The sequence below is a fragment of the Phasianus colchicus genome, chromosome Z (assembly GCF_987193195.1).
Source record: "Phasianus colchicus chromosome Z, bPhaCol1.hap1.1, whole genome shotgun sequence".
Lineage (NCBI taxonomy): Eukaryota > Metazoa > Chordata > Aves > Galliformes > Phasianidae > Phasianus > Phasianus colchicus.
In genome coordinates this window covers 13,929,360-13,953,205 of record NC_143476.1, presented here as the reverse complement: position 1 = coordinate 13,953,205, position 23,846 = coordinate 13,929,360, and the positions used below count along the sequence as shown (strand labels likewise).

General features: G+C 50.0%; 2 protein-coding genes across 2 annotated transcripts; both read left to right on the top strand.

Moving 5' to 3' along the window:
- The first annotated feature begins 2,847 nt into the window (after window positions 1–2,847).
- Window positions 2,848–5,178, top strand: LOC149912615 (rho GTPase-activating protein 32-like). The gene is made up of 5 exons (XM_090130879.1): window positions 2,848–2,857; window positions 3,471–3,625; window positions 3,807–3,884; window positions 4,198–4,279; window positions 4,759–5,178. Exons 1-5 carry the CDS (start codon window positions 2,848–2,850, stop codon window positions 5,019–5,021), a joined length of 588 nt encoding a protein of 195 aa, XP_089987005.1. The 3' UTR covers window positions 5,022–5,178.
- Window positions 5,179–6,557: 1,379 nt separating this feature from the next.
- LOC149912614 (rho GTPase-activating protein 32-like) lies at window positions 6,558–8,733 on the top strand. The gene is made up of 4 exons (XM_090130878.1): window positions 6,558–6,732; window positions 7,221–7,425; window positions 7,601–7,746; window positions 7,929–8,733. The coding sequence occupies exons 1-4, from the start codon at window positions 6,558–6,560 to the stop codon at window positions 8,354–8,356; spliced, it is 954 nt and encodes a 317-aa protein (XP_089987004.1). The 3' UTR covers window positions 8,357–8,733.
- The last annotated feature ends 15,113 nt before the right edge of the window (window positions 8,734–23,846 follow it).

Below are 23,846 nucleotides of genomic sequence, written 5' to 3'. Positions count from 1 at the left end.
GTACTGCAGCCCCGTGGTTGTCAACACCTAATGCAATATTGAAATTTCAGTTGAGAAATTGAAAGCTGCCCTTAACAAAAAAGCATCTGGATTTGTTACTGAAATCACACTGAGGATCAATAAATCCAAATGCTTCTAGCATAACCACGATTATAGGCAGTGTTTAGACAAGCTCTTACAGGAAAACCATGAACACAAGGCTAAAGAGAGACTAAGTGATGCACTCTGCAGGAATACTCATGGAAGTCTTCACAGTGCAGGAGTCTGATCTGATTACAGATGCTGTGCTTTAAGTACCCCTTATCATATCTTTTTTTTCACTGTTGTGCAGGGGTTGGACTCAGTGATCTCTGGAGGCTGGAGATGCTGTTTGCTAATGGCAGATGGAGAGAGGAAAAGCAAGTCCAAGGCATGCTGTGCATAGCCACCACATGGCATCTGCACCATTTCCCCCTGCACAAAGGAGGAGCAGCTCACAAGCTTGGCCTGGGCCAGGGAAGGGAGCAGACAAACATCTGGACCGACCCCAAACGAGCTGGTTCTGCAGGTTGGGTGTCTTCTGCTGCTTGTCTCACATCCTGCTGCTCAGCGGTAGATTTGTTCCTGCTCAGTGCTAACAGGAAACTCACACAGCATTTCTGTTTCAGCTGTGCCAACGCTTTGATCCCTTGCTGCTTGGATGGGGCGTTTGAAGAAGGATGCCTGTGCTGATGTCCAGCCAGGCTTTGGGGATGAGTCTCCACACCAGGGTACGACTGACAGGACTGAGGGTTGGGGATCCAGCCAGGTCGAGTCCAGTGTGCTTTGCTCTTGTTCTTAGTGCTTGTTTTTGCTCAGGAGGGCAGGAGGTGAACCTCGTGAACCAATGCCTGCAGACGGGGTTTGCAGAGAAAGAGGTCCTGCAGGCCTTGTGTGACAGCCACGGAGCTGCAGCGAGGCTGCATCCGTGTAAAACACCAGAGATCCACGGAGGTGTGAAGGGGAGCTGTGGGCTGCAGTCACGCAGGAAGGGATGTGCATGCTCGGGGTTTGGTTGTTGTGTGTGTGTTAAGTGACTGTGATACCACTGCTGGGTCAGTGTGAGTGTACGGAACAAGTGTGACAGCCTTTTTGATGGAGCCCTGTGAAAGGAGTCCTATGGACTTGAGATCCAACTGTCAGCCCGTGGGCATCATCCAGGAGTTGGGGTAGGGGATGAGGCAAGGGAAGTTGGGCTGAGAAAGGGATGAAGCAGTCTGGCAGCAGTTCTGTGTTTCTCCCATCTCCTGCTTTATTTCCTTCCAGGTGAAATAGATGGGTGCTGCAACATGCCCTTGAATGTAACAAAAGCCACTTTAGTGTGGATTTGACATGGGCCCAGCACTGCAAGGTACGCTGCTGGGAGGAAGCGTCCATCTGGCTGAGGGCAGGAAGGCCCTCCAGAGGGATGCACTGAGGCCAGTTGTGCGAGGCTCAACAAGAGCAAGCGCCAGGTCCTGCGCTTTGGTCATGACGACCCCGTGCCAGCTTCTCCAGGATTTGGCTGGGGTAGAATTCCAAGCAGCCCCTGATTCCAGAACGTTGGGCTGGGCTGTTGGAATCTTCTGCCCTTGTGACTGGTCTTGCCTCCCCACCCTGTCCGTCGTGGTGGAGCAGCCTGGTGGCCCTCAGTGATGTCATAAGGGCTAGAATGAGGGGAGGAGCAGTGCGTGCTGCGTCCCTTCATTGGAGCGCTGGAGCTCTGACTGAGCAGCTCGCTTGTTGCACTTGTGCACCGACTGCGTCCCTTTGTCTTCACACCGTCCTGTGCAGCACCTTGTAGGTAAGCTGAGACAGTGTGGGAGAGACGGGGGGACAGTGAGTGCTGAGAACTGCTGGCTGGCGGAGCTCATAGGATCACATTATCTCCATCAGCAGAGGGGTGGCCATGAGGGACAGGGAGGTGATCGTCCCCCCCTGCTCTGCTCTTGTGAGGCCCCAGCTGCAGTACAGTGTCCAGAAAGACAGGGAGCTGTTGGAGAGGGTCCAGAGGCGAGCCACAGAGATGATCAGGGGACTGGAGCACCTCCCCTGCAAAGACAGGCTGAGGGAGCTGGGCTTGTTCAGCCTGGAGAAAAGAAGGCAGTGGGGTGACCTCATGGCAGCCTTCAGTACCTAAAGGGAGCATAAAAAGAGGAGGGGAATCAACTCTTTGAAAGGGTAGATATCAGCAGGACAAGGGGAAATGGTTTTAAGTTGAAAACTTAAGTTTTTAAGTTGAGGGAGGGCAGATTTTGGTTTTTCCCTTGTAGTCTTTGCTAAACCGTGGAAGCAAACTGACCTGCTCTTTCTCTCTCCTCTCTCCACCCTCTGCCTGCTTCCCTGCTGCAGCTTTTGCTCGTGGAAGATCAGAGCAAAGTGACAAGGAACGGCTGCGGATTTGTGAGATTTCTCTCCCTCGTTCTGATCTCTTGCCAGGTACCTGCCATGCTTTGTCCCCCCACATGCTTTAGCAGCCCGTGACGTCCCGTGTTTAGTAACACAGCCTCATCCAGCTTTGATGGGACGCTGGTCACGTGTGGGTTTTCTCCACGTGCTCTGCAGCTCAGCCCTCAGAAGGATGCTGTCTGTGGTGCTGTGACCAGCTGGTTTTATGGAAAGCAATCCCTTAGGCAAAGAGTCCCAGCCCCAGCTTGTGCAGAGCTGCACAGCATCACCAGGGACACCAGCAGGCGTGCTTGGGCTGTGTGAGTGTGCCCGACAGCTGTAGGGAGCACAGCAGAGATGTGAACAGAGAAAATAAAAGTGTGTTTCTTTTCAGTTCCAGCTTGTCACACCTACGCTGATGGCTGTGGCGTGCAGCGAGATCAGCTGTGGGCCTGATGTGGCATGGACAGAGGTAGAGTATGAAGCTCTGATTGGTCTTTGTTCCCTGACTGCAGCCAGCAGAGTGAGCCGCAGATGTGCTCTCCTGCTTTCCAAGAGAGCTCCTCTGTGGCAAGACAGTAGTGCAAGAGTGGCAAGTTTATAAAAGTACCAGAGCCATCTCGGCTGTTGTGTTTGTCCTCTACTGACTTTTCCCTTGAAATGGCTGCAGAAACAACAATCATTCTCTGCTCTGTTTGGCCTCGCTGTTGGTTGGACTGCTCAAGAGAGCTGCTTGGTGCTTGCAATGGCACTGTTTGCACCTTGTAACTGCAGCCGTAGCTTTGGTTTCCCTCTTCACGGTCTCCTAGCATCTGAAACAGTCAGCCTTCCTGCACAAAGAGCGCAGGAAAGGATGTGGCAAAATACACAAGGCCACCTGTCTGCGTCAGTGCCATTGCTGATTAGTCTGGATGGGGAGAGATGCATCTTTGCTGGCGTGTGCCTGCTGCACACCAGGGAGAGAAACAGCCGTTATTAGACTTGCAGTTCCTTCTGAAGTGCCCATGATAAGGACCGAGTGCATTTCCTGCAGCTTTCTCTGCAGATGTGCTCCTCACCTTGAAATCCTCCTTGTTGGTTCCCAGCTCCTCACCGTGGCCTGTGCTCTCTGTTTCAGGCTGAGAACAAGGGGAAGCCCCTGCTGGACCATGAGGTGGCACCTGTGAATGTTCCAGCTATTGCTGCTGCCCATGCTATTAAGAGATACGTTGCCCAGGCAGCGGATGAACTCTCCTTTGAGGTAAGCAGTTCAAGGCGTTCCTTGTTGCTCAATTTTACAATGGCAAATGTCTTCAGAGCTGCACTGGTGCAAGTGCTTTAATGCTCGGCGATGTTTGGCAGTGCAGAAGAATGCAGACATTTGAGCTGTGCTTTCCTCCCAGCTGTGCTGAAGCTGGGATTGACGTTGCAATCTCTTGCAGGTGGGAGACATCATCTGTGTCATCGACATGCCACCAAAGGAGCTGACCCCCTGGTGGAGAGGCAAGCTCGGCTTCCAGGTAGGCACAAGCTTCAGACTGGAGAGTGCAACTGCAGTAAAGGCAGGAATCTTAGCTTACAGCTGCTCTGCATGCACAGGATGCCTAATGGACGTAAACAGTTTCCCTGTGTCGGTGTCAGGGGTCCTTGCCGTTGGCTGCAAATGTTGAAAAATTATTACCTTTATGCTTTGAACTATGGCCATTTTCTGCTGGATAGTCTTATGGAACGTCAGGCAAGCACGTTCCGAGGGAAATGTTATGTGGCTTTTGGTTTAACAGTTCAGACCTGAGAAGTGCTGCATGCAATAGTTGGCTTCTCTTCTTGTTACAGGTTGGATTTTTCCCAGGGGAGTGTGTGGAACTCATTAATAAGAACATTCCTGAGGCACTCATCAACTCAGTGCCAAAGCCAGGTAGGGATGTTACATTTGATGGTGTGGGGAAGCAAAATGAAGTCTTTTTGGGGGTGCGTTCCATGTTTAGTACCTCCTTTATCCATCCCACATTGTCCTCTGGGTTGATGATTCTTCATGCACACCATGGGGCAGAGATTTGGCCCAATCCTCCTGTGTTTATGATTGGACTTGGGGAAACTATAGAATCTTCATAGAATGGCTTGGGATGGTAGGGTCCTTAAGGATCCTCAAGCTTCCACTTCCTTGCATCAGGCTGTGCTGCCAGCCCCCACATTTAATGTCAGATTAGACCAGGCTGCCCAGGGCCCCATCCAACCTGGCCTTGGGCTTTTCCAGAGATGGGGAAAATCCCTTTTTGTATGTACTGGTTGGTAATGTTCTTCCCGTTCTGACGTTCTCTGTAGAATGTGCTGTGCTCGGCCTCGTCCAACGGAGCCAGACCTGAAATGACCTGGTTTCTTCCTTTTGTTGTGCAGTGCCCAAGAAACGCAGCAAGATCCTCACCTTCCTTCGTTCCTTGGTGAAGGCCCGCCCAAAGAAACCGACCGAGCGGGAGGTGGAGAAGGAAAGGGTGTTTGGCGGTGACCTGGGAGAGCATCTTCTCCACTCCGGTCGTGATGGTAAGGAGCTGCCCATTCCTGAGATCTTCCTCTGCTGGGCATCTAAAGAAGATGAAAGGGAGCTCATATCTAGCAGGGGGCAGGCTGATAGCCGTGGAGACACGTGTAATGGGAGTTGATGGCTGAAGGATAAAGTGAGGCGGATGCTCCTAAGAGACAAGCACATCTGTATTTGCTTCAGCCAAGCCTGGCTGGGCTTAGTGGATGGGATGTGAAGCACAGCCTGCAGCACGATTGAATCAGGAGCTCCACTGACGGCTGGCACGTGTTCTTCAGTCCCCCAGGTCCTCCAGAGCTGCGCTGAGTTCATTGAGCAGCACGGCGTGGTGCAGGGGATATACCGCCTGTCCGGCGTCGCGTCCAACATCCAGAGACTGCGGTAAGAGTGCTGCGACTGACACAGCCTGAGTGCATCTGGTGTGGCTTTGGGCTTGCCTTCCTCTCGCTCAACCGGGTTTGCGTCCCTCTCTCCAGGCAGGAATTTGAGTCGGAGCAGATTCCTGAGCTCACCGTCCGCGACATTCACAGCGTGAGCTCCCTCTGCAAGATGTACTTAAGGGAGCTCCCGAACCCTCTGCTCACCCACCAGCTGTACGGCAAGTTCTCGGTAAGCACAAGGCCACGTCTTTCATTTCCCTCTTCCTGGGCCTCTTGGCAGATGGCTGCAGCAGTGCCCCAGCTCGGAGGCCCTTTTGCTGTCAGCCCCACGAGGTTTACTCGCAGTGGTGTACTAGCCTGATTGGTGTCTCGCTCCCTTTCTGCACTACTCCAGGATGCTGTTGGTGCCGCTACAGAGGAGGAGCGGCTGCTCAGAATGCAGGACGTCATCCAGCAGCTGCCCGCTCCTCACTACAGGTCAGTGCTGCCCTCAGCCTGCTGAGCTCAGCCCTGCTGCATTGCAGAGGGCAACGATGCGGTTCCAGGCTCTGTCTCACGCCGGCAACACGATGCCTGTGTATGCTGAAGGGTTGAAGGCTCCATGGGCTTACTTTATGGGGTCAGTTCCTGGGCACGGGGGCACGCTTGGTGCAGCTGATGGCTGCGGCTGTGCTGTGCTGGGGCTTGGTGCTGCAGCGTGGCACTCAGTCAGGTTGGATCTACTTCATCTTCGGTGACAGTAGCAATCACAAGAAGTAGCATGAATGGAGGTTTGCTTTCTGAATTGCAGCACAGCATGCTCGTTGGTGCTGAACGTTTGCCTCTCTTGTTTTCCAGGACACTGGAGTTCCTGATGAGACACTTGGCGTGTCTGGCTGGGAGCTCCACCATCACAAACATGCATGCCAAGAACCTAGCCATTGTGTGGGCTCCAAACCTCTTAAGGTAAACTGCTGGTTCTGTTTCAACACAACGCTTACATCTGTTCTCCATTAAAAAAAAAAACAGTGCTCCCTTTTTCTCCATCAAATGTGCTCTTCTCCTGTAAAATCTGTGGCTGACAGAAGAGCAGGAGCCTGAGCTGTTCTCCATCCCCACGGGCACAATGTCTAGGTGACAATTTCTGCAGTCTTGTTGAGATGGGACTGACGTGTCCTTGATCATCCAGGGGAATTTCTGCAGTGGCATCACTGATTGCCCACTGCGGAAGTCTCCAGAGCCTCAGCTGACAGCTTTTGGCTGCAACAATTCAGACTCGGGGAAACGGTCTTGGAGAAATGACTTCTAAAATCTGCCTTTTCTACAGATCACAGCAGAACGAGTCTGCCTGCGCCAGCGGAAGAGCTGCCTGCATGGAGCTGCAGACGCAGTCGGATGTGGTGGAATTCATCATCAACCACACCGATGTCCTCTTCGGCTCCAAATCCGGAGCAGACATTGCAGATGCAGCAGGTGAGTGTCTTCCTCCATTAGCTTGATCTTGACCTGACACCTTGACCAAATGCAGGCCTTCTCCAGGATGTTTGAGATACTCTTTTACCATCAAGGGGACAGCAGACCTCTGGGCTTCCATTAGGGTATGGCATCCTGTTGCTGGATGCTGAGAATGTCCAAGCCCAAACTTCACAAGGAGGAAACCGTCATTATTATGGTTTGCACGCAGGAAAAGCTTGATGCAAGTGTGGCAGCGAAGCTTTCTCAGTTCCCTGCCCCCATTTCCTTGGGTTTTTCCTTGCCTATTTTGATACAGTAAGCTGCTCTTAATGATGACCGTGTCCTTTGCCATAAACACACCTCTTCCCACATGGTTATTTTGAGCTCCTCTTCTTCCAGTGGCTCGGATAAGCAAGCCTGAGAAAAATACAGCACCTCCCCCAGAACTGTGGTGGCTGTGCTGCTGCTTTCTGATCCTCGCTCTTACCTGTGGTTTTCCCTGACAGGGCACAATTCTCTCCCAGGGCCCAAGTCTGTGGGGGTCTCTTCTGCTGCCACAAAGCTGCTCAGCCTGGAGGAGGCACAGGCACAGAGGCGAGGCCACAGCACCTCTTCTGTGGTAACAGAGAGCAGCCGGGACATTGAAGTGGAAGAAAGCCCTGCAGCTGGGCAGGGCAAATTCCACACCGTCGTTGACTTTCCATCTGACAGGTAAAGAGGACTTTCTTTTCCAGCACCTAGCATCATTGTTTGGGTGGGTTTTTGTGTTTTCCTGCAGAAACCAGGCAGTGCTAGGAACAAGCAACTGCTGCCAAGAGCTCAGTGCTGCTCTTCCCTCACCCTGCACCACGCACGACTCACAGCATTGGCTGTTTTCTCTCTCCAGACAAAATCCACCCAGCAAGAAGGAGGAATCACCAGCTAGCAGTTGGTGTTGCTGCTTCAGCCTCAGGAAGCCATCCTCTGGCAGCAAACGCCAACTGCAGCGCAATGCCAGGCAGCCCTCTGAAACAGCAGTGGTAGTCCTGGCAGGTAAGGGTGCAAATGCAGTTTCCAAATCCCTGCTTTTCAGGAACATACAATTCAAGCTTGCTCTGCACATGTATCTCTTTCTAGCGTTCAATCCCGTGCCTAAATCTTCACCCCTGATCAAGTACCACTGTCGTAATTCAGCTTGTGAAAGTTTGACACTAACCCCTGTGTATCCTTTCTAGGTGAATCGAGCCCTTGCCAAGCCATAAGATCCAGGGCAAGTAGCGAGGATGCTCTGTGTGCTTCCATCAGTGGAGAGCTCATAGGAAGCACAAATTGCTGCAGTTCTAATAGCAGCCTTCCATCTAACAACATTAATGGAGAGAAGGAGCTCATCGAAGTCCATGCTCTCATTACACCTGGCTCTGCTGAAGTTGCTGACCTGAGCCTCCCAGACACCACAGTCACAAGTGTGGATTTTAACCCAGAGTCTCTGCAGTGCAGCCCATCTGAAGCACAGTGTGAGTGCCCCGACAGCAGCACCTCCATGCAGGAGCAGGTCAGCATCAGTGAAGAGGAGCAGAGCCTCTTGCAGGGGGACTTTCAATCAGGCCTCCAGTCCCAGGCACCGGACAGCAGCACTGAGAGCTCTGAGCCACTCTCTCCATGACAAGACAGGATGAGTCCCATCTTCACCGTGGACCTCTCACACCCTCCTGTCCTTTATATAATAATAAAAGCACACTCGTGCTCAATCAACGCCTTGACTGCCTCCAGAGTCTTCATTCACACGGACTGGGATGAATGCAGCACACAGCAAGGCACCCCAGCTTGCAATGCTGTGGCTGTGGGGTGCGTGCAGCACAGCTCCGGGTTTGTTCCTGTTTTGTCTGGCTTTGGGATGTCTGCAGGGGGAGCTCTGCTACCATTTGGCATGGTAGCAAATAATCTCTCACATCCTGGATGCTGCTCATGATACTCCCAAGCTTCCTGGCTGTGGCTTTGTGATGCTTTTCAGGGCCTTCTGATGCATTTTGATGCCTTGGATGTTGCTTAACACCTCCCTCCTCCCATCATGTCCTTTCCTGGCTCCCACCTACGAGCTGGCCCTGCAGATCATCTCCAGACCTGTCATCAGCACACTGCGGCTGGAGAAGCTCCCCCTGGCCAACGTCAGGCAGTACTGCTTGGTCTGCAGCTCAGTGGCCATTTCCCTTTTAGGCGGCTCCTGCAGAAGAATCAAGCAGCAGAACCTTTTGCTCACCCTGCAGCACACAAATGCTGCAAAAGCAGAAACAACCTGGGAATCTCTGGTTTGCAAGACTTCACAGACACTTATTGACTGTGTCTGATGGTTCCCTCCCATCCTTGATTTCCTTCTCCCCTTCTCCTCGTCTGATCCCACTGCTGAGCCATGATCAAGCTGCCCAGTGTGGCAGAGCATCGTGCAGAGCCGTGCTGGCACCTCCTCCCCTTCCTCTCCTGCAGCTCAGCCTGCAACCTGAGCAAGTTTTTTTCTGAGAAAGTGACCAGCTCTTTTCCATCCCTTTGCCCCTACAAACAGTTGTCCAGAGGATCTCGTCCAAGAATTCCTGGAACAGCCTGCAGCTGGCTCTCCTGAAGTTCAGGCTCCTGCCTTTGCTTCCTGCCAGGCCCGCATTCCTTGAGATCACCAACTCAAGGAGGGCATGGTCACTGCAGCCCTGACCGCCTCCTGTCGTAACCCCTGGTGTGCACCATGTCCAGCAATGCTTCCCTTCTGCTTGCTGTGCCCAATGTCTGCACCACAGAGTGATTCTCACTGCACTCCAGGAGTCTGTCAGATTGCTTGCAGCCAGCCATGCTGATTTCCCAGACTGACTGGAATCCCCCATCAGGATGAGAGTCAGTGAGTGCGATGCTTCTGCTGGCTGCAGTAAGCAGCTCCCACCAACAGGCTCTCTTTCCAGGCGGCTGTAGCAGACCCTCACCTCCAGAAGCCCTGCACTGCTGCACTTCCTAATTTTACCCACAAGTTCACAACCTGCTCATGGCTCTTCTGAGTTCTTTGCAGTCAACTTCTCATCATAGGGGGCAAATCCCTTGCCTTCCAGAATTCCATAGTATCAACTGTGTCTGCTTTATGTCAGGATTTTTTTTTCTTTCTTTTCTTTTTCCATTTTCTAGGTAGGAAAATGAATTTCTGAGCCAGGAGAAGCAGAAGTGAAACAGTCTTCCTGGCACTGCTCAGGTTGCAGGAGTTGCCAAGTGCTCCTCAGGTAATGTGTGCTGAAGAGCTGACCTTGGTGGCAGGGGCTGTGGCTGCATTTTGTGCCTGTCATGCGGGAATCCAAGAAAGCCTATTCAGAGCAGGAGCTGCAGAGCGAGATAAACATCACGAGAAGGTAAGGCTGAGAAGCAAGGACACCTCCAGAAAGAAGAGAAAAACTGAGTCAAGTGAGCTGCGTGACGGCCGTGTGATGCTGACCATGATTGGAGGAAGAGCGCATGGCTGGGAATGACTGATGGCTCTGGTTGGATGGGTGCCTGTGTGCACAGAGGTAAGGAGTGTTTGTGGGATGTTTTGCTGGCATCTAACGGCTGTAAGGGGAAGTCAAGAGAGAAAACTTGTGAATGCATAGAAGGGATGTTAAAATCTGGAACAGACTGTTTGGATCTTTCACAGCTGAGTCCAGATTGCCACACTGCCAGAACCTGGGGCCTAGGATTTTCCTTTAAGAGTGCCAACTGCTCATTTTAAATGATAAAAAGTAACATTGATAGAAGCTTCCCTCCTTGCATTAGAATTACGTATTGATATTTGATGTTTCTGTCTTTCCATTCCTTTAGCAGCCTGGGTGTTGATGCAGCTGCATGCATCTGCTGCCCTCCCCTTCTGTTTTGTGTAAAAGAACAGTAAAATATGCAATCAGTGTGAGATCTTTCTGAAGTATTTTACTTTATTTGCCCCTAGGCTGCAATGGCTGGGAAATGGCAGTGTCACCCAGGAGCCCACACGGCGACCTGATGTCTCATTGTTGGGGTCTATTGGAAACCACCACGATGACAAAAGAACGCCTGGGATTCCTCCGGCCCAAATGCCAAACCTTGCACTTGGCTGTGCTGAACCTCATGAGGTTCACCCAGGCCCACCTCTCAAGTCTGCTGAGCTCAAACAGATGTCATTTTTCTCGTGTCCTTCCATTCCGAGTCCATCCGTTCCCCAAAGCAAAAGAATTCTGACCAAGGCTGCAGTTGCAGCTGACTTCCCAAGGCTGCAAGACGTGGTGGTGACACAGCCTTGTGCTTCTGCATTGGTGCTCATCCCACGTTTCCTTTCTCTGTCTCGCAGGTCAGCTCCTGCTGGAAGCAGATGGTATCCCAGTGTGAATGAAGGTCAGTGCAGGAGCAGCTGCTGGTGGGAGGAAGGAAGTCCATGCTGAAGAGCTCTGAAGCATCTGCAGGTATGGTTCTGGAGGAGGCAGCAGTGATGTCGGAGGGCTCCCCAGCAGGAAGCTGTCTCATCCAAATGCTTGCTGAGTGGTTGGAAGGGAGCTTTCTGCATGACAGCAGCACCAGTTGCTTGCTTCAAATGCTGCCAAGACAAGGATTAGCAGGAGTTCCAGTATCTACAGTATCATCACGAATCACGATAGGATTACAATGTGTCCTCATACAAACGCAGCCATTTCTCCCTGAGTCCAAAGGCTGTCCGGAAAGCATCTTTGAGGTCTCTCACACCAAACCACTGCTGTCCGTGTGGGATCTGACTCATTAGGGTATAGGGGTTAGGAACCACAGGCTGTCTTTTGAGAACGGGTTCAGTCATTTCCTTACATCTTGCACCAGCCGATACGTGCCGTCTGCCTTCCGTGCCGACAGGATTGGGGTGTTATAAGGCCACAGACAAGGTTCCAGAAGACCATCCTTAACCAGTGTCTGTGTTACAGCTTTTAGACCCACTCTCCCTTCTAAGGCTATGGGATATTGTTGCTGTTTCACAGCTCCACTCCCTCCTTGGGCAGTTCTTTGTAAGGGAAAATTGTGAGTCCACCCCGATTTCCTTCCCCTGCCCACACCTTTGGATTCATTTCTTCTTCATCACAGCTGTTAACACATTCATTGACACCTGACATCTGTTTCACAGACTTGCAGCTGTAATCCTCATTTAACTGTTAAATCTCTCCCCCATAAATCGGTCCCTGCTTCAGGCACACAGAACAATTGCCCTGCAACTATTTTATCTTTCCATTTTAGTTCTGTGGTCTCCAAGAGTGGAGCTGTCACTTCTGATCCCTCAGCCCCAGTTATGCACAACAGCCACATCCAGATACACGTCTGGTACCTCTGAACTAGCTAATGCTGTAGGATGGAATGTTGTTTCTGCACTGGCTATCAAATGTGGGATTGCTCTGAAGCAGTACAGCACAATGTGTTTTGTAATTTGCCCTTAGAAACAGTTTGAAAAAGTAGAAAGACTTTATTAGTATTAGTAAAAAGAAGTTATTACATAACATATTTTAGAAATACAGTTGTTCAATCATGTGATCAATTCTCACTTACAGAACTGTAATAGTTACAAACTGCATGGGTATAGCATTAAGGACCAGAAAGCATGTTGTAAGGCCATTCTGTTTGGATAGGAGAAGCTCAGCAAAAGAAAAACAGACTCCAAAGAAGCCAGGGCCTCCACACAAGGCCGAAGTGACTCACTCTGTGGGCAGGTTGGGATGCAACAGGCAGGCATCAAGAGACTCCCCTCTGTCCTCCTTCCAAACTTCTCTCTCTTCAGGGATGAGCAGCTGTCCAGAAATAGTGGCCAAGTGTTGATAAGCAGCTGTCAGACGTTCAATAATTAGCAGTATACCTGCTGAGCTAGCAACAATTGGTGTTTAGCCAGTCACACACACACACACAGAATGGCCCGGGTTGGAAGGGACCTCAAGGATCAGGAATCTCCAACCCCCTGCCACAGGCAGGGCCACCAACCTCTGTAGCACTGCACATATGCACATTGCTGGATAGAAACAGCAGTGTGGGAAAAAACTGTATGCTGTGGATGCAAAGGGTGAATCAGAATGGCTTAACAGCTGTCCAACAAGAAAAAGCAATCCCTTACCTGCTGTGCCATGCTCATGGCAACACCAATGCAGAAGCTAGCAGCTGATGCCCACAAGGACAGCCAGCCTGGACTTATTTTCACTACATATCTTTGTCCTGATGTCCTTGTAGAACCTGGGACATTTCTCCATCTCAGCAGAAGAGGGCAAGAGGGGTAGAAAGCATGCACACTCTCCTCTATTTTTCTGGCACTCAAAGAGAAAGAGAAGATGAAAACCAGATGTGTTTCCCTGCCCATGGCAAACACCAGCCTTTCCATCCTTACAGTCTTCCTGACATCAGCACTAATTGAAACAACATCCCACTCACCTTTGCCATGTCTGGCAGAGGTTGCAGCTCTTTCTATTGCATCCCTCTAGCTTTCAAGTCAAGAGCTCCTGTGTCACACAAGGAAAAGCAATCTTTTACCTGCTGTGCCATGCTCATGGCAGCAGAAGTCCAGATGCCAGCAGCTGATGCCCACAAGGACAGCCAGCCTGGACTTATTTTCATTACATATCTTTGTCCTGATGTCCTTCTAGAAGCTGGAACATTTCTCCATCTCAGCAGAAGAGGGCAGGAGGGGTCCAAGGTGAGGGCACACTCTGCTCTTTATCTGGCACTCAAAGAGAAAGAGAAAATGAAAACCTGATGTGTTTCCCTGCCCATGGCAAACACCAGCCTTTCCATCCTTACAGTCCTTCCTGCCATCATCAGCAATGGAAACAACATCCCACTCACCTTTGCCATGTCTGGCAGAGGTTGCAGCTCTTTCTATTGCATCCCTTTAGCTTTCAAGTCAGGAGCTCCTGTGTCACACAAGGAAAAGCAATCTTTTACCTGCTGTGCCATGCTCATGGCAGCAGCAATGCAGATGCCAGCAGCTGATGCCCACAAGGACATCCAGCCTGGACTTATTTTCATTACATATCTTTGTCCTGATGTCCTTCTAGAAGCTGGAACATTTCTCCATCTCAACAGAAGAGGGCAGGAGGGGTCCAAGGTGAGGGCACACTCTGCTCTTTATCTGGCACTCAAAGAGAAAGAGAAAATGAAAACCAGCTGTGTTTCCCTGCCCATGGCAAACACCAGACTTTCCATCCTTACAGTCCTTCCTGCCATCATCAGCAATGGAAACAACATCCCACTCACCTTTGCCATGTCTGGCAGAGGTTGCAGCTCTTTCTATTGCATCCCTCTAGCTTTCAAGTCAAGAGCTCCTGTGTCACACATGGAAAAGCAATCTTTCACCTGCTGTGCCATGCTCATGGCAGCAGCAATGCAGATGCCAGCAGCTGATGCCCACAAGGACAGCCAGCCTGGACTTATTTTCATTACATATCTTTTTCCTGATGTCCTTCTAGAAGCTGGAACATTTCTCCATCTCAGCAGAAGAGGGCAGGAGGGGTCCAAGGTGAGGGCTCACTCTGCTCTTTATCTGGCACTCAAAGAGAAAGAGAAAATGAAAACCAGCTGTGTTTCCCTGCCCATGGCAAACACCAGCCTTTCCATCCTTACAGTCTTCCTGACTTCAGCAATAATTGAAACAACATCCCACTCATCTTTGCCATGTCTGGCAGAGGTTGCAGCTCTTTCTATTGCATCCCTCTAGATTTCAAGTCAAGAGCTCCTGTGTCACACAAGGAAACGCAATCTTTTACCTGCTTTGCCATGCTCATGGCAGCAGAAGTCCAGATGCCAGCAGCTGATGCCCACAAGGACATCCAGCCTGGACTTATTTTCATTACATATCTTTGTCCTGATGTCCTTCTAGAAGCTCTAACATTTCTCAGCAGCAGCAGAGGAGGGCAGGAGGGGTCCAAGGTGAGGGCACACTCTGCTCTTTATCTGGCACTCAAAGAGAAATAGACAATGAAAACAAGATGTGTTTCCCTGCCCATGGCAAACACCAGCCTTTCCATCCTTACAGTCCTTCCTGACATCAGCAGCAACTGAAACAACATCCCACTCAACTTTGCCATGTCTGGCAGAGGTTGCAGCTCTTTCTATTGCATCCCTCTAGCTTTCAAGTCAAGAGCTCCTGTGTCACACAAGGAAAAGCAATCTTTTACCAACTGTGCCATGCTCATGGCAGCAGCAATGCAGATGCCAGCAGCTGATGCCCACAAGGACAGCCAGCCTGGACTTATTTTCATTACATATCTTTGTCCTGATTTCCTTCTAGAAGCTTGGACATTTCTCCCTCTGAGCAGCAGAGGGCAGGAGGGGTCCAGGGTGAGGGCACACTCTGCTCTTTATCTGGCACTCAAAGAGAAAGAGAAAATGAAAACCAGCTCTGTTTCCCTGCCCATGGCAAACACCAGCCTTTCCATCCTTACAGTCCTTCCTGACATCAGCACTAATTGAAACAACATCCCACTCACCTTTGCCATGTCTGGCAGAAATTGCAGCTCTTTCTATTGCATCCCTCTAGCTTTCAAGTCAAGAGCTCCTGTGTCACACAAGGAAAAGCAATCTTTTACCTGCTTTGCCATGCTCATGGCAGCAGAAGTCCAGATGCCAGCAGCTGATGCCCACAAGGACAGCCAGCCTGGACTTATTTTCATTACATATCCTTGTCCTGATGTCCTTCTACAAGCTGGAACATTTCTCCCTCTGAGCAGCAGAGGGCAGGATGGGTCCAAGGTGAGGGCACACTCTGCTCTTTATCTGGCACTCAAAGAGAAAGAGAAAATGAAAACCAGAAGTGTTTCCCTGCCCATGGCAAACACCAGCCTTTCCATCCTTACAGTCCTTCCTGCAATCAGCAGCAACTGAAACAACATCCCACTCACCTTTGCCATGTCTGGCAGAGGTTGCAGCTCTGTCTATTGCATCCCTCTAGCTTTCAAGTCAAGAGCTCCTGTGTCACACAAGGAAAAGCAACCTTTTACCTGCTGTGCCATGCTCATGGCAGCAGCAATGCAGATGCCAGCAGCTGATGCCCACAAGGACAGCCAGCCTGGACTTATTTTCATTACATATCCTTGTCCTGATGTCCTTCTAGAAGCTGGAACATTTTTCCATCTCAGCAGAAGAGGGCAGGAGGGGTCCAAGGTGAGGGCACACTCTTCTCTTTTTCTGGAATACAAAGAGAAAATGAAAACCAGCTGTGTTTCCCTGCCCATGGCAAACACCAGCCTTTCCATCCTTAAAGTCCTCCTGACATCAGCACTAATTGAAACAACATCCCACTCACCTTTGCCATGTCTGGCAGAGGTTGCAGCTCTTTCTATTGCATCCCTCTAGCTTTCAAGTCAAGAGCTCCTGTGTCACACAAGGAAACGCAATCTTTTACCTGCCGTGCCATGCTCATGGCAGCAGAAGTCCAGATGCCAGCAGCTGATGCCCACAAGGACAGCCAGCCTGGACTTATTTTCATTACATATCCTTGTCCTGATGCCCTTCTACAAGCTGGAACATTTCTCCATCTCAGTAGAAGAGGGCAGGAGGGATCCAAGGTGAGGGCACACTCTGCTCTTTATCTGGCACTCAAAGAGAAAGAGAAAATGAAAACCAGCTGTGTTTCCCAGCCCATGGCAAACATCAGACTTTCCATCCTTACAGTCCTTCCTGCAATCATCAGCAATGGAAACAACATCCCACTCACCTTTGCCATGTCTGGCAGAGGTTGCAGCTCTTTCTATTGCATCCCTCTAGCTTTCAAGTCAAGAGCTCCTGTGTCACACAAGGAAAAGCAACCTTTTACCTCCTGTGCCATGCTCATGGCAGCAGCAATGCAGATGCCAGCAGCTGATGCCCACAAGGACATCCAGCCTGGACTTATTTTCATTACATATCTTTGTCCTGAAGTCCTTCTACAAGCTCTAACATTTCTCAGCAGCAGCAGAGGAGGGCAGGAGGGGTCCAAGGTGAGGGCACACTCTGCTCTTTATCTGGCACTCAAAGAGAAATAGACAATGAAAACAAGATGTGTTTCCCAGCCCATGGCAAACACCAGCCTTTCCATCCTTACAGTCCTTCCTGACATCAGCAGCAACTGAAACAACATCCCACTCAACTTTGCCATGTCTGGCAGAGGTTGCAGCTCTTTCTATTGCATCCCTCTAGCTTTCAAGTCAAGAGCTCCTGTGTCACACAAGGAAAAGCAATCTTTTACCTGCTGTGCCATGCTCATGGCAGCAGCAATGCAGATGCCAGCAGCTGATGCCCACAAGGACAGCCAGCCTGGACTTATTTTCATTACATATCTTTGTCCTGATGTCCTTCTAGAAGCTGGAACATTTCTCCATCTCAGCAGAAGAGGGCAGGAGGGGTCCAAGGTGAGGGCACACTCTGCTCTTTATCTGGCACTCAAAGAGAAAGAGAAAATGAAAACCTGATGTGTTTCCCTGCCCATGGCAAACACCAGCCTTTCCATCCTTACAGTCCTTCCTGCCATCATCAGCAATGGAAACAACATCCCACTCACCTTTGCCATGTCTGGCAGAGGTTGCAGCTCTTTCTATTGCATCCCTTTAGCTTTCAAGTCAGGAGCTCCTGTGTCACACAAGGAAAAGAAATCCCTTACCTGCTGTGCCATGCTCATGGCAGCAGCAATGCAGATGCCAGCAGCTGATGCCCACAAGGACATCCAGCCTGGACTTATTTTCATTACATATCTTTGTCCTGATGTCCTTCTAGAAGCTGGAACATTTCTCCATCTCAACAGAAGAGGGCAGGAGGGGTCCAAGGTGAGGGCACACTCTGCTCTTTATCTGGCACTCAAAGAGAAAGAGAAAATGAAAACCAGCTGTGTTTCCCTGCCCATGGCAAACACCAGACTTTCCATCCTTACAGTCCTTCCTGCCATCATCAGCAATGGAAACAACATCCCACTCACCTTTGCCATGTCTGGCAGAGGTTGCAGCTCTTTCTATTGCATCCCTCTAGCTTTCAAGTCAAGAGCTCCTGTGTCACACATGGAAAAGCAATCTTTCACCTGCTGTGCCATGCTCATGGCAGCAGCAATGCAGATGCCAGCAGCTGATGCCCACAAGGACAGCCAGCCTGGACTTATTTTCATTACATATCTTTTTCCTGATGTCCTTCTAGAAGCTGGAACATTTCTCCATCTCAGCAGAAGAGGGCAGGAGGGGTCCAAGGTGAGGGCTCACTCTGCTCTTTATCTGGCACTCAAAGAGAAAGAGAAAATGAAAACCAGCTGTGTTTCCCTGCCCATGGCAAACACCAGCCTTTCCATCCTTACAGTCTTCCTGACTTCAGCAATAATTGAAACAACATCCCACTCATCTTTGCCATGTCTGGCAGAGGTTGCAGCTCTTTCTATTGCATCCCTCTAGATTTCAAGTCAAGAGCTCCTGTGTCACACAAGGAAACGCAATCTTTTACCTGCTTTGCCATGCTCATGGCAGCAGAAGTCCAGATGCCAGCAGCTGATGCCCACAAGGACATCCAGCCTGGACTTATTTTCATTACATATCTTTGTCCTGATGTCCTTCTAGAAGCTCTAACATTTCTCAGCAGCAGCAGAGGAGGGCAGGAGGGGTCCAAGGTGAGGGCACACTCTGCTCTTTATCTGGCACTCAAAGAGAAATAGACAATGAAAACAAGATGTGTTTCCCTGCCCATGGCAAACACCAGCCTTTCCATCCTTACAGTCCTTCCTGACATCAGCAGCAACTGAAACAACATCCCACTCAACTTTGCCATGTCTGGCAGAGGTTGCAGCTCTTTCTATTGCATCCCTCTAGCTTTCAAGTCAAGAGCTCCTGTGTCACACAAGGAAAAGCAATCTTTTACCAACTGTGCCATGCTCATGGCAGCAGCAATGCAGATGCCAGCAGCTGATGCCCACAAGGACAGCCAGCCTGGACTTATTTTCATTACATATCTTTGTCCTGATTTCCTTCTAGAAGCTTGGACATTTCTCCCTCTGAGCAGCAGAGGGCAGGAGGGGTCCAGGGTGAGGGCACACTCTGCTCTTTATCTGGCACTCAAAGAGAAAGAGAAAATGAAAACCAGCTCTGTTTCCCTGCCCATGGCAAACACCAGCCTTTCCATCCTTACAGTCCTTCCTGACATCAGCACTAATTGAAACAACATCCCACTCACCTTTGCCATGTCTGGCAGAAATTGCAGCTCTTTCTATTGCATCCCTCTAGCTTTCAAGTCAAGAGCTCCTGTGTCACACAAGGAAAAGCAATCTTTTACCTGCTTTGCCATGCTCATGGCAGCAGAAGTCCAGATGCCAGCAGCTGATGCCCACAAGGACAGGCAGCCTGGACTTATTTTCATTACATATCCTTGTCCTGATGTCCTTCTACAAGCTGGAACATTTCTCCATCTGAACAGCAGAGGGCAGGATGGGTCCAAGGTGAGGGCACACTCTGCTCTTTATCTGGCACTCAAAGAGAAAGAGAAAATGAAAACCAGAAGTGTTTCCCTGCCCATGGCAAACACCAGCCTTTCCATCCTTACAGTCCTTCCTGCAATCAGCAGCAACTGAAACAACATCCCACTCACCTTTGCCATGTCTGGCAGAGGTTGCAGCTCTGTCTATTGCATCCCTCTAGCTTTCAAGTCAAGAGCTCCTGTGTCACACAAGGAAAAGCAACCTTTTACCTGCTTTGCCATGCTCATGGCAGCAGCAATGCAGATGCCAGCAGCTGATGCCCACAAGGACAGCCAGCCTGGACTTATTTTCATTACATATCCTTGTCCTGATGTCCTTCTAGAAGCTGGAACATTTTTCCATCTCAGCAGAAGAGGGCAGGAGGGGTCCAAGGTGAGGGCACACTCTTCTCTTTTTCTGGAATACAAAGAGAAAATGAAAACCAGCTGTGTTTCCCTGCCCATGGCAAACACCAGCCTTTCCATCCTTAAAGTCCTCCTGACATCAGCACTAATTGAAACAACATCCCACTCACCTTTGCCATGTCTGGCAGAGGTTGCAGCTCTTTCTATTGCATCCCTCTAGCTTTCAAGTCAAGAGCTCCTGTGTCACACAAGGAAACGCAATCTTTTACCTGCCGTGCCATGCTCATGGCAGCAGAAGTCCAGATGCCAGCAGCTGATGCCCACAAGGACAGCCAGCCTGGACTTATTTTCATTACATATCCTTGTCCTGATGCCCTTCTACAAGCTGGAACATTACTCCATCTCAGTAGAAGAGGGCAGGAGGGATCCAAGGTGAGGGCACACTCTGCTCTTTATCTGGCACTCAAAGAGAAAGAGAAAATGAAAACCAGCTGTGTTTCCCAGCCCATGGCAAACATCAGACTTTCCATCCTTACAGTCCTTCCTGCAATCATCAGCAATGGAAACAACATCCCACTCACCTTTGCCATGTCTGGCAGAGGTTGCAGCTCTTTCTATTGCATCCCTCTAGCTTTCAAGTCAAGAGCTCCTGTGTCACACAAGGAAAAGCAACCTTTTACCTGCTTTGCCATGCTCATGGCAGCAGCAATGCAGATGCCAGCAGCTGATGCCCACAAGGACATCCAGCCTGGACTTATTTTCATTACATATCTTTGTCCTGAAGTCCTTCTACAAGCTCTAACATTTCTCAGCAGCAGCAGAGGAGGGCAGGAGGGGTCCAAGGTGAGGGCACACTCTGCTCTTTATCTGGCACTCAAAGAGAAATAGACAATGAAAACAAGATGTGTTTCCCAGCCCATGGCAAACACCAGCCTTTCCATCCTTACAGTCCTTCCTGACATCAGCAGCAACTGAAACAACATCCCACTCAACTTTGCCATGTCTGGCAGAGGTTGCAGCTCTTTCTATTGCATCCCTCTAGCTTTCAAGTCAAGAGCTCCTGTGTCACACAAGGAAAAGCAATCTTTTACCTGCTGTGCCATGCTCATGGCAGCAGCAATGCAGATGCCAGCAGCTGATGCCCACAAGGACAGCCAGCCTGGACTTATTTTCATTACATATCTTTGTCCTGATGTCCTTCTAGAAGCTTGGACATTTCTCCCTCTGAGCAGCAGAGGGCAGGAGGGGTCCAAGGTGAGGGCACACTCTGCTCTTTTTCTGGCACACAAAGAGAAAATAAAAACAAGATGTGTTTCCCTGCCCATGGCAAACACCAGACTTTCCATCCTTAAAGTCCTCCTGACATCAGCACTAATTGAAACAAGATCCCACTCACCTTTGCCATGTCTGGCAGAGGTTGCAGCTCTTTCTATTGCATCCCTCTAGCTTTCAAGTCAAGAGCTCCTGTGTCACACAAGGAAAAGCAATCTTTTACCTGCTGTGCCATGCTCATGGCAGCAGCAATGCAGATGCCAGCAGCTGATGCCCACAAGGACAGCCAGCCTGGACTTGTTTTCATTACATATCCTTGTCCTGATGTCCTTCTAGAAGCTGGGACATTTCACCATCTCAGAAGCAGAGGGCAGGACGGGTCCAAGGTGAGGGCACACTCTGCTCTTTAACTGGCACTCAAAGAGAAAGAGAAAATGAAAACCAGCTGTGTTTCCCTGCCCATGGCAAACACCAGCCTTTCCATCCTTACAGTCCTTCCTGACATCAGCACTAATTGAAACAACATCCCACTCACCTTTGCAATGTCTGGCAGAGGTTGCAGCTCTTTCTATTGCATCCCTCTAGCTTTCAAGTCAAGAGCTCCTGTGTCACACAAGGAAAAGCAATCTTTTACCTGCTTTGCCATGCTCATGGCAGCAGCAATGCAGATGCCAGCAGCTGATGCCCACAAGGACAGCCAGCCTGGACTTATTTTCATTACATATCCTTGTCCTGATGTCCTTCTACAAGCTGGAACATTTCTCCATCTCAGCAGAAGAGGGCAGGAGGGGTCCAAGGTGAGGGCACACTCTGCTCTTTATCTGGCACTCAAAGAGAAAGAGAAAATGACAACCAGATGTGTTTCCCTCCCCATGGCAAACACCAGACTTTCTATCTGTACAGTCCTTCCTGACATCAGCACTAATTGAAACAACATCCCACTCACCTTTGCCATGTCTGGCAGAGGTTGCAGCTCTTTCTATTGCATCCCTCTAGCTGTCAAGTCAAGAGCTCCTGTGTCACACAAGGAAAAGCAATCTTTTACCTGCTGTGCCATGCTCATGGCAGCAGCAATGCAGATGCCAGCAGCTGATGCCCACAAGGACAGCCAGCCTGGACTTATTTTCATTACATATCCTTGTCCTGATGTCCTTCTACAAGCTGGAACATTTCTCCATCTCAGCAGAAGAGGGCAGGAGGGGTCCAAGGTGAGGGCACACTCTGCTCTTTTTCTGGCACACAAAGGGAAAATGAAAACCAGATGTCTTTCCCTGCCCATGGCAAACACCAGCCTTTCCATCCTTACAGTCCTTCCTGACATCAGCAGCAACTGAAACAACATCCCACTCACCTTTGCCATGTCTGGCAGAGGTTGCAGCTCTTTCTATTGCATCCCTCTAGCTTTCAAGTCAAGAGCTCCTGTGTCACACAAGGAAAAGCAATCTTTTACCTGCTGTGCCATGCTCATGGCAGCAGCAATGCAGATGCCAGCAGCTGATGCCCACAAGGACAGCCAGCCTGGACTTATTTTCATTACATATCCTTGTCCTGATGTCCTTCTAGAAGCTGGAACATTTTTCCATCTCAGTAGAAGAGGGCAGGAGGGGTCCAAGGTGAGGGCACACTCTGCTCATTTTCTGGAATACAAAGAGAAAATGAAAACAAGATGTGTTTCCCTGCCCATGGCAAACACCAGCCTTTCCATCCTTAAAGTCCTCCTGACATCAGCACTAATTGAAACAACATCCCACTCACCTTTGCCATGTCTGGCAGAGGTTGCAGCTCTTTCTATTGCATCCCTCTAGCTTTCAAGTCAAGAGCTCCTGTGTCACACATGGAAAAGCAATCTTTTACCTGCTGTGCCATGCTCATGGCAGCAGCAATGCAGATGCCAGCAGCTGATGCCCACAAGGATAGCCAGCCTGGACTTATTTTCATTACATATCTTTGTCCTGATGTCCTTCTACAAGCTGGAACATTTCTCCATCTCAGTAGAAGAGGGCAGGAGGGATCCAAGGTGAGGGCACACTCTGCTCTTTCTCTGGCACTCAAAGAGAAAGGGAAAATGAAAACCAGATGTGTTTCCCTGCCCATGGCAAACACCAGCCTTTCCATCCTTACAGTCCTTCCTGACATCAGCACTAATTGAAACAACATCCCACTCACCTTTGCCATGTCTGGCAAAGGTTGCAGCTCTTTCTATTGCATCCCTCTAGCTGTCAAGTCAAGAGCTCCTGTGTCACACAAGGAAAAGCAATCTTTTACCTGCTGTGCCATGCTCATGGCAGCAGCAATGCAGATGCCAGCAGCTGATGCCCACAAGGACAGCCAGCCTGGACTTATTTTCATTACATATCCTTGTCCTGATGTCCTTCTACAAGCTGGAACATTTCTCCATCTCAGCAGAAGAGGGCAGGAGGGGTCCAAGGTGAGGGCACACTCTCCTCTTTTTCTGGAATACAAAGAGAAAATGAAAACAAGATGTGTTTCCCTGCCCATGGCAAACACCAGCCTTTCCATCCTTAAAGTCCTCCTGACATCAGCACTAATTGAAACAACATCCCACTCACCTTTGCCATGTCTGGCAGAGGTTGCAGCTCTTTCTATTGCATCCCTCTAGCTTTCAAGTCAAGAGCTCCTGTGTCACACAAGGAAAAGCAATCTTTTACCTGCTGTGCCATGCTCATGGCAGCAGCAATGCAGATGCCAGCAGCTGATGCCCACAAGGACAGCCAGCCTGGACTTATTTTCATTACATATCCTTGTCCTGATGTCCTTCTACAAGCTGGAACATTTCTCCCTCTGAGCAGCAGAGGGCAGGATGGGTCCAAGGCGAGGGCACACTCTGCTCTTTATCTGGCACACAAAGAGAAAGAGAAAAATAAATCCAGATGTGTTTCCCTGCCCATGGCAAACACCAGCCTTTCCATCCTTAAAGTCCTCCTGACATCAGCACTAATTGAAACAACATCCCACTCACCTTTGCCATGTCTGGCAGAGGTTGCAGCTCTTTCTATTGCATCCCTCTAGCTTTCAAGTCAAGAGCTCCTGTGTCACACAAGGAAAAGCAATCTTTTACCTGCTGTGCC

What these genes read in the sequence shown, in the direction of transcription:
- LOC149912615 (XM_090130879.1), top strand. An exon ending in CGGATGAACTCTCCTTTGAG is followed by an intron (nt 3,626 to 3,806) that starts GTAAGCAGTTCA and finishes AATCTCTTGCAG; the next exon opens with GTGGGAGACATCATCTGTGT. An exon ending in CAACTCAGTGCCAAAGCCAG is followed by an intron (nt 4,280 to 4,758) that starts GTAGGGATGTTA and finishes TTTGTTGTGCAG; the next exon opens with TGCCCAAGAAACGCAGCAAG.
- LOC149912614 (XM_090130878.1), top strand. Translation starts at nt 6,558, where the DNA reads ATGACTTCTAAAATCTGCCTTTTCTACAGATCACAGCAGAACGAGTCT. An exon ending in AGACATTGCAGATGCAGCAG is followed by an intron (nt 6,733 to 7,220) that starts GTGAGTGTCTTC and finishes TTTCCCTGACAG; the next exon opens with GGCACAATTCTCTCCCAGGG. An exon ending in AGCAGTGGTAGTCCTGGCAG is followed by an intron (nt 7,747 to 7,928) that starts GTAAGGGTGCAA and finishes TATCCTTTCTAG; the next exon opens with GTGAATCGAGCCCTTGCCAA.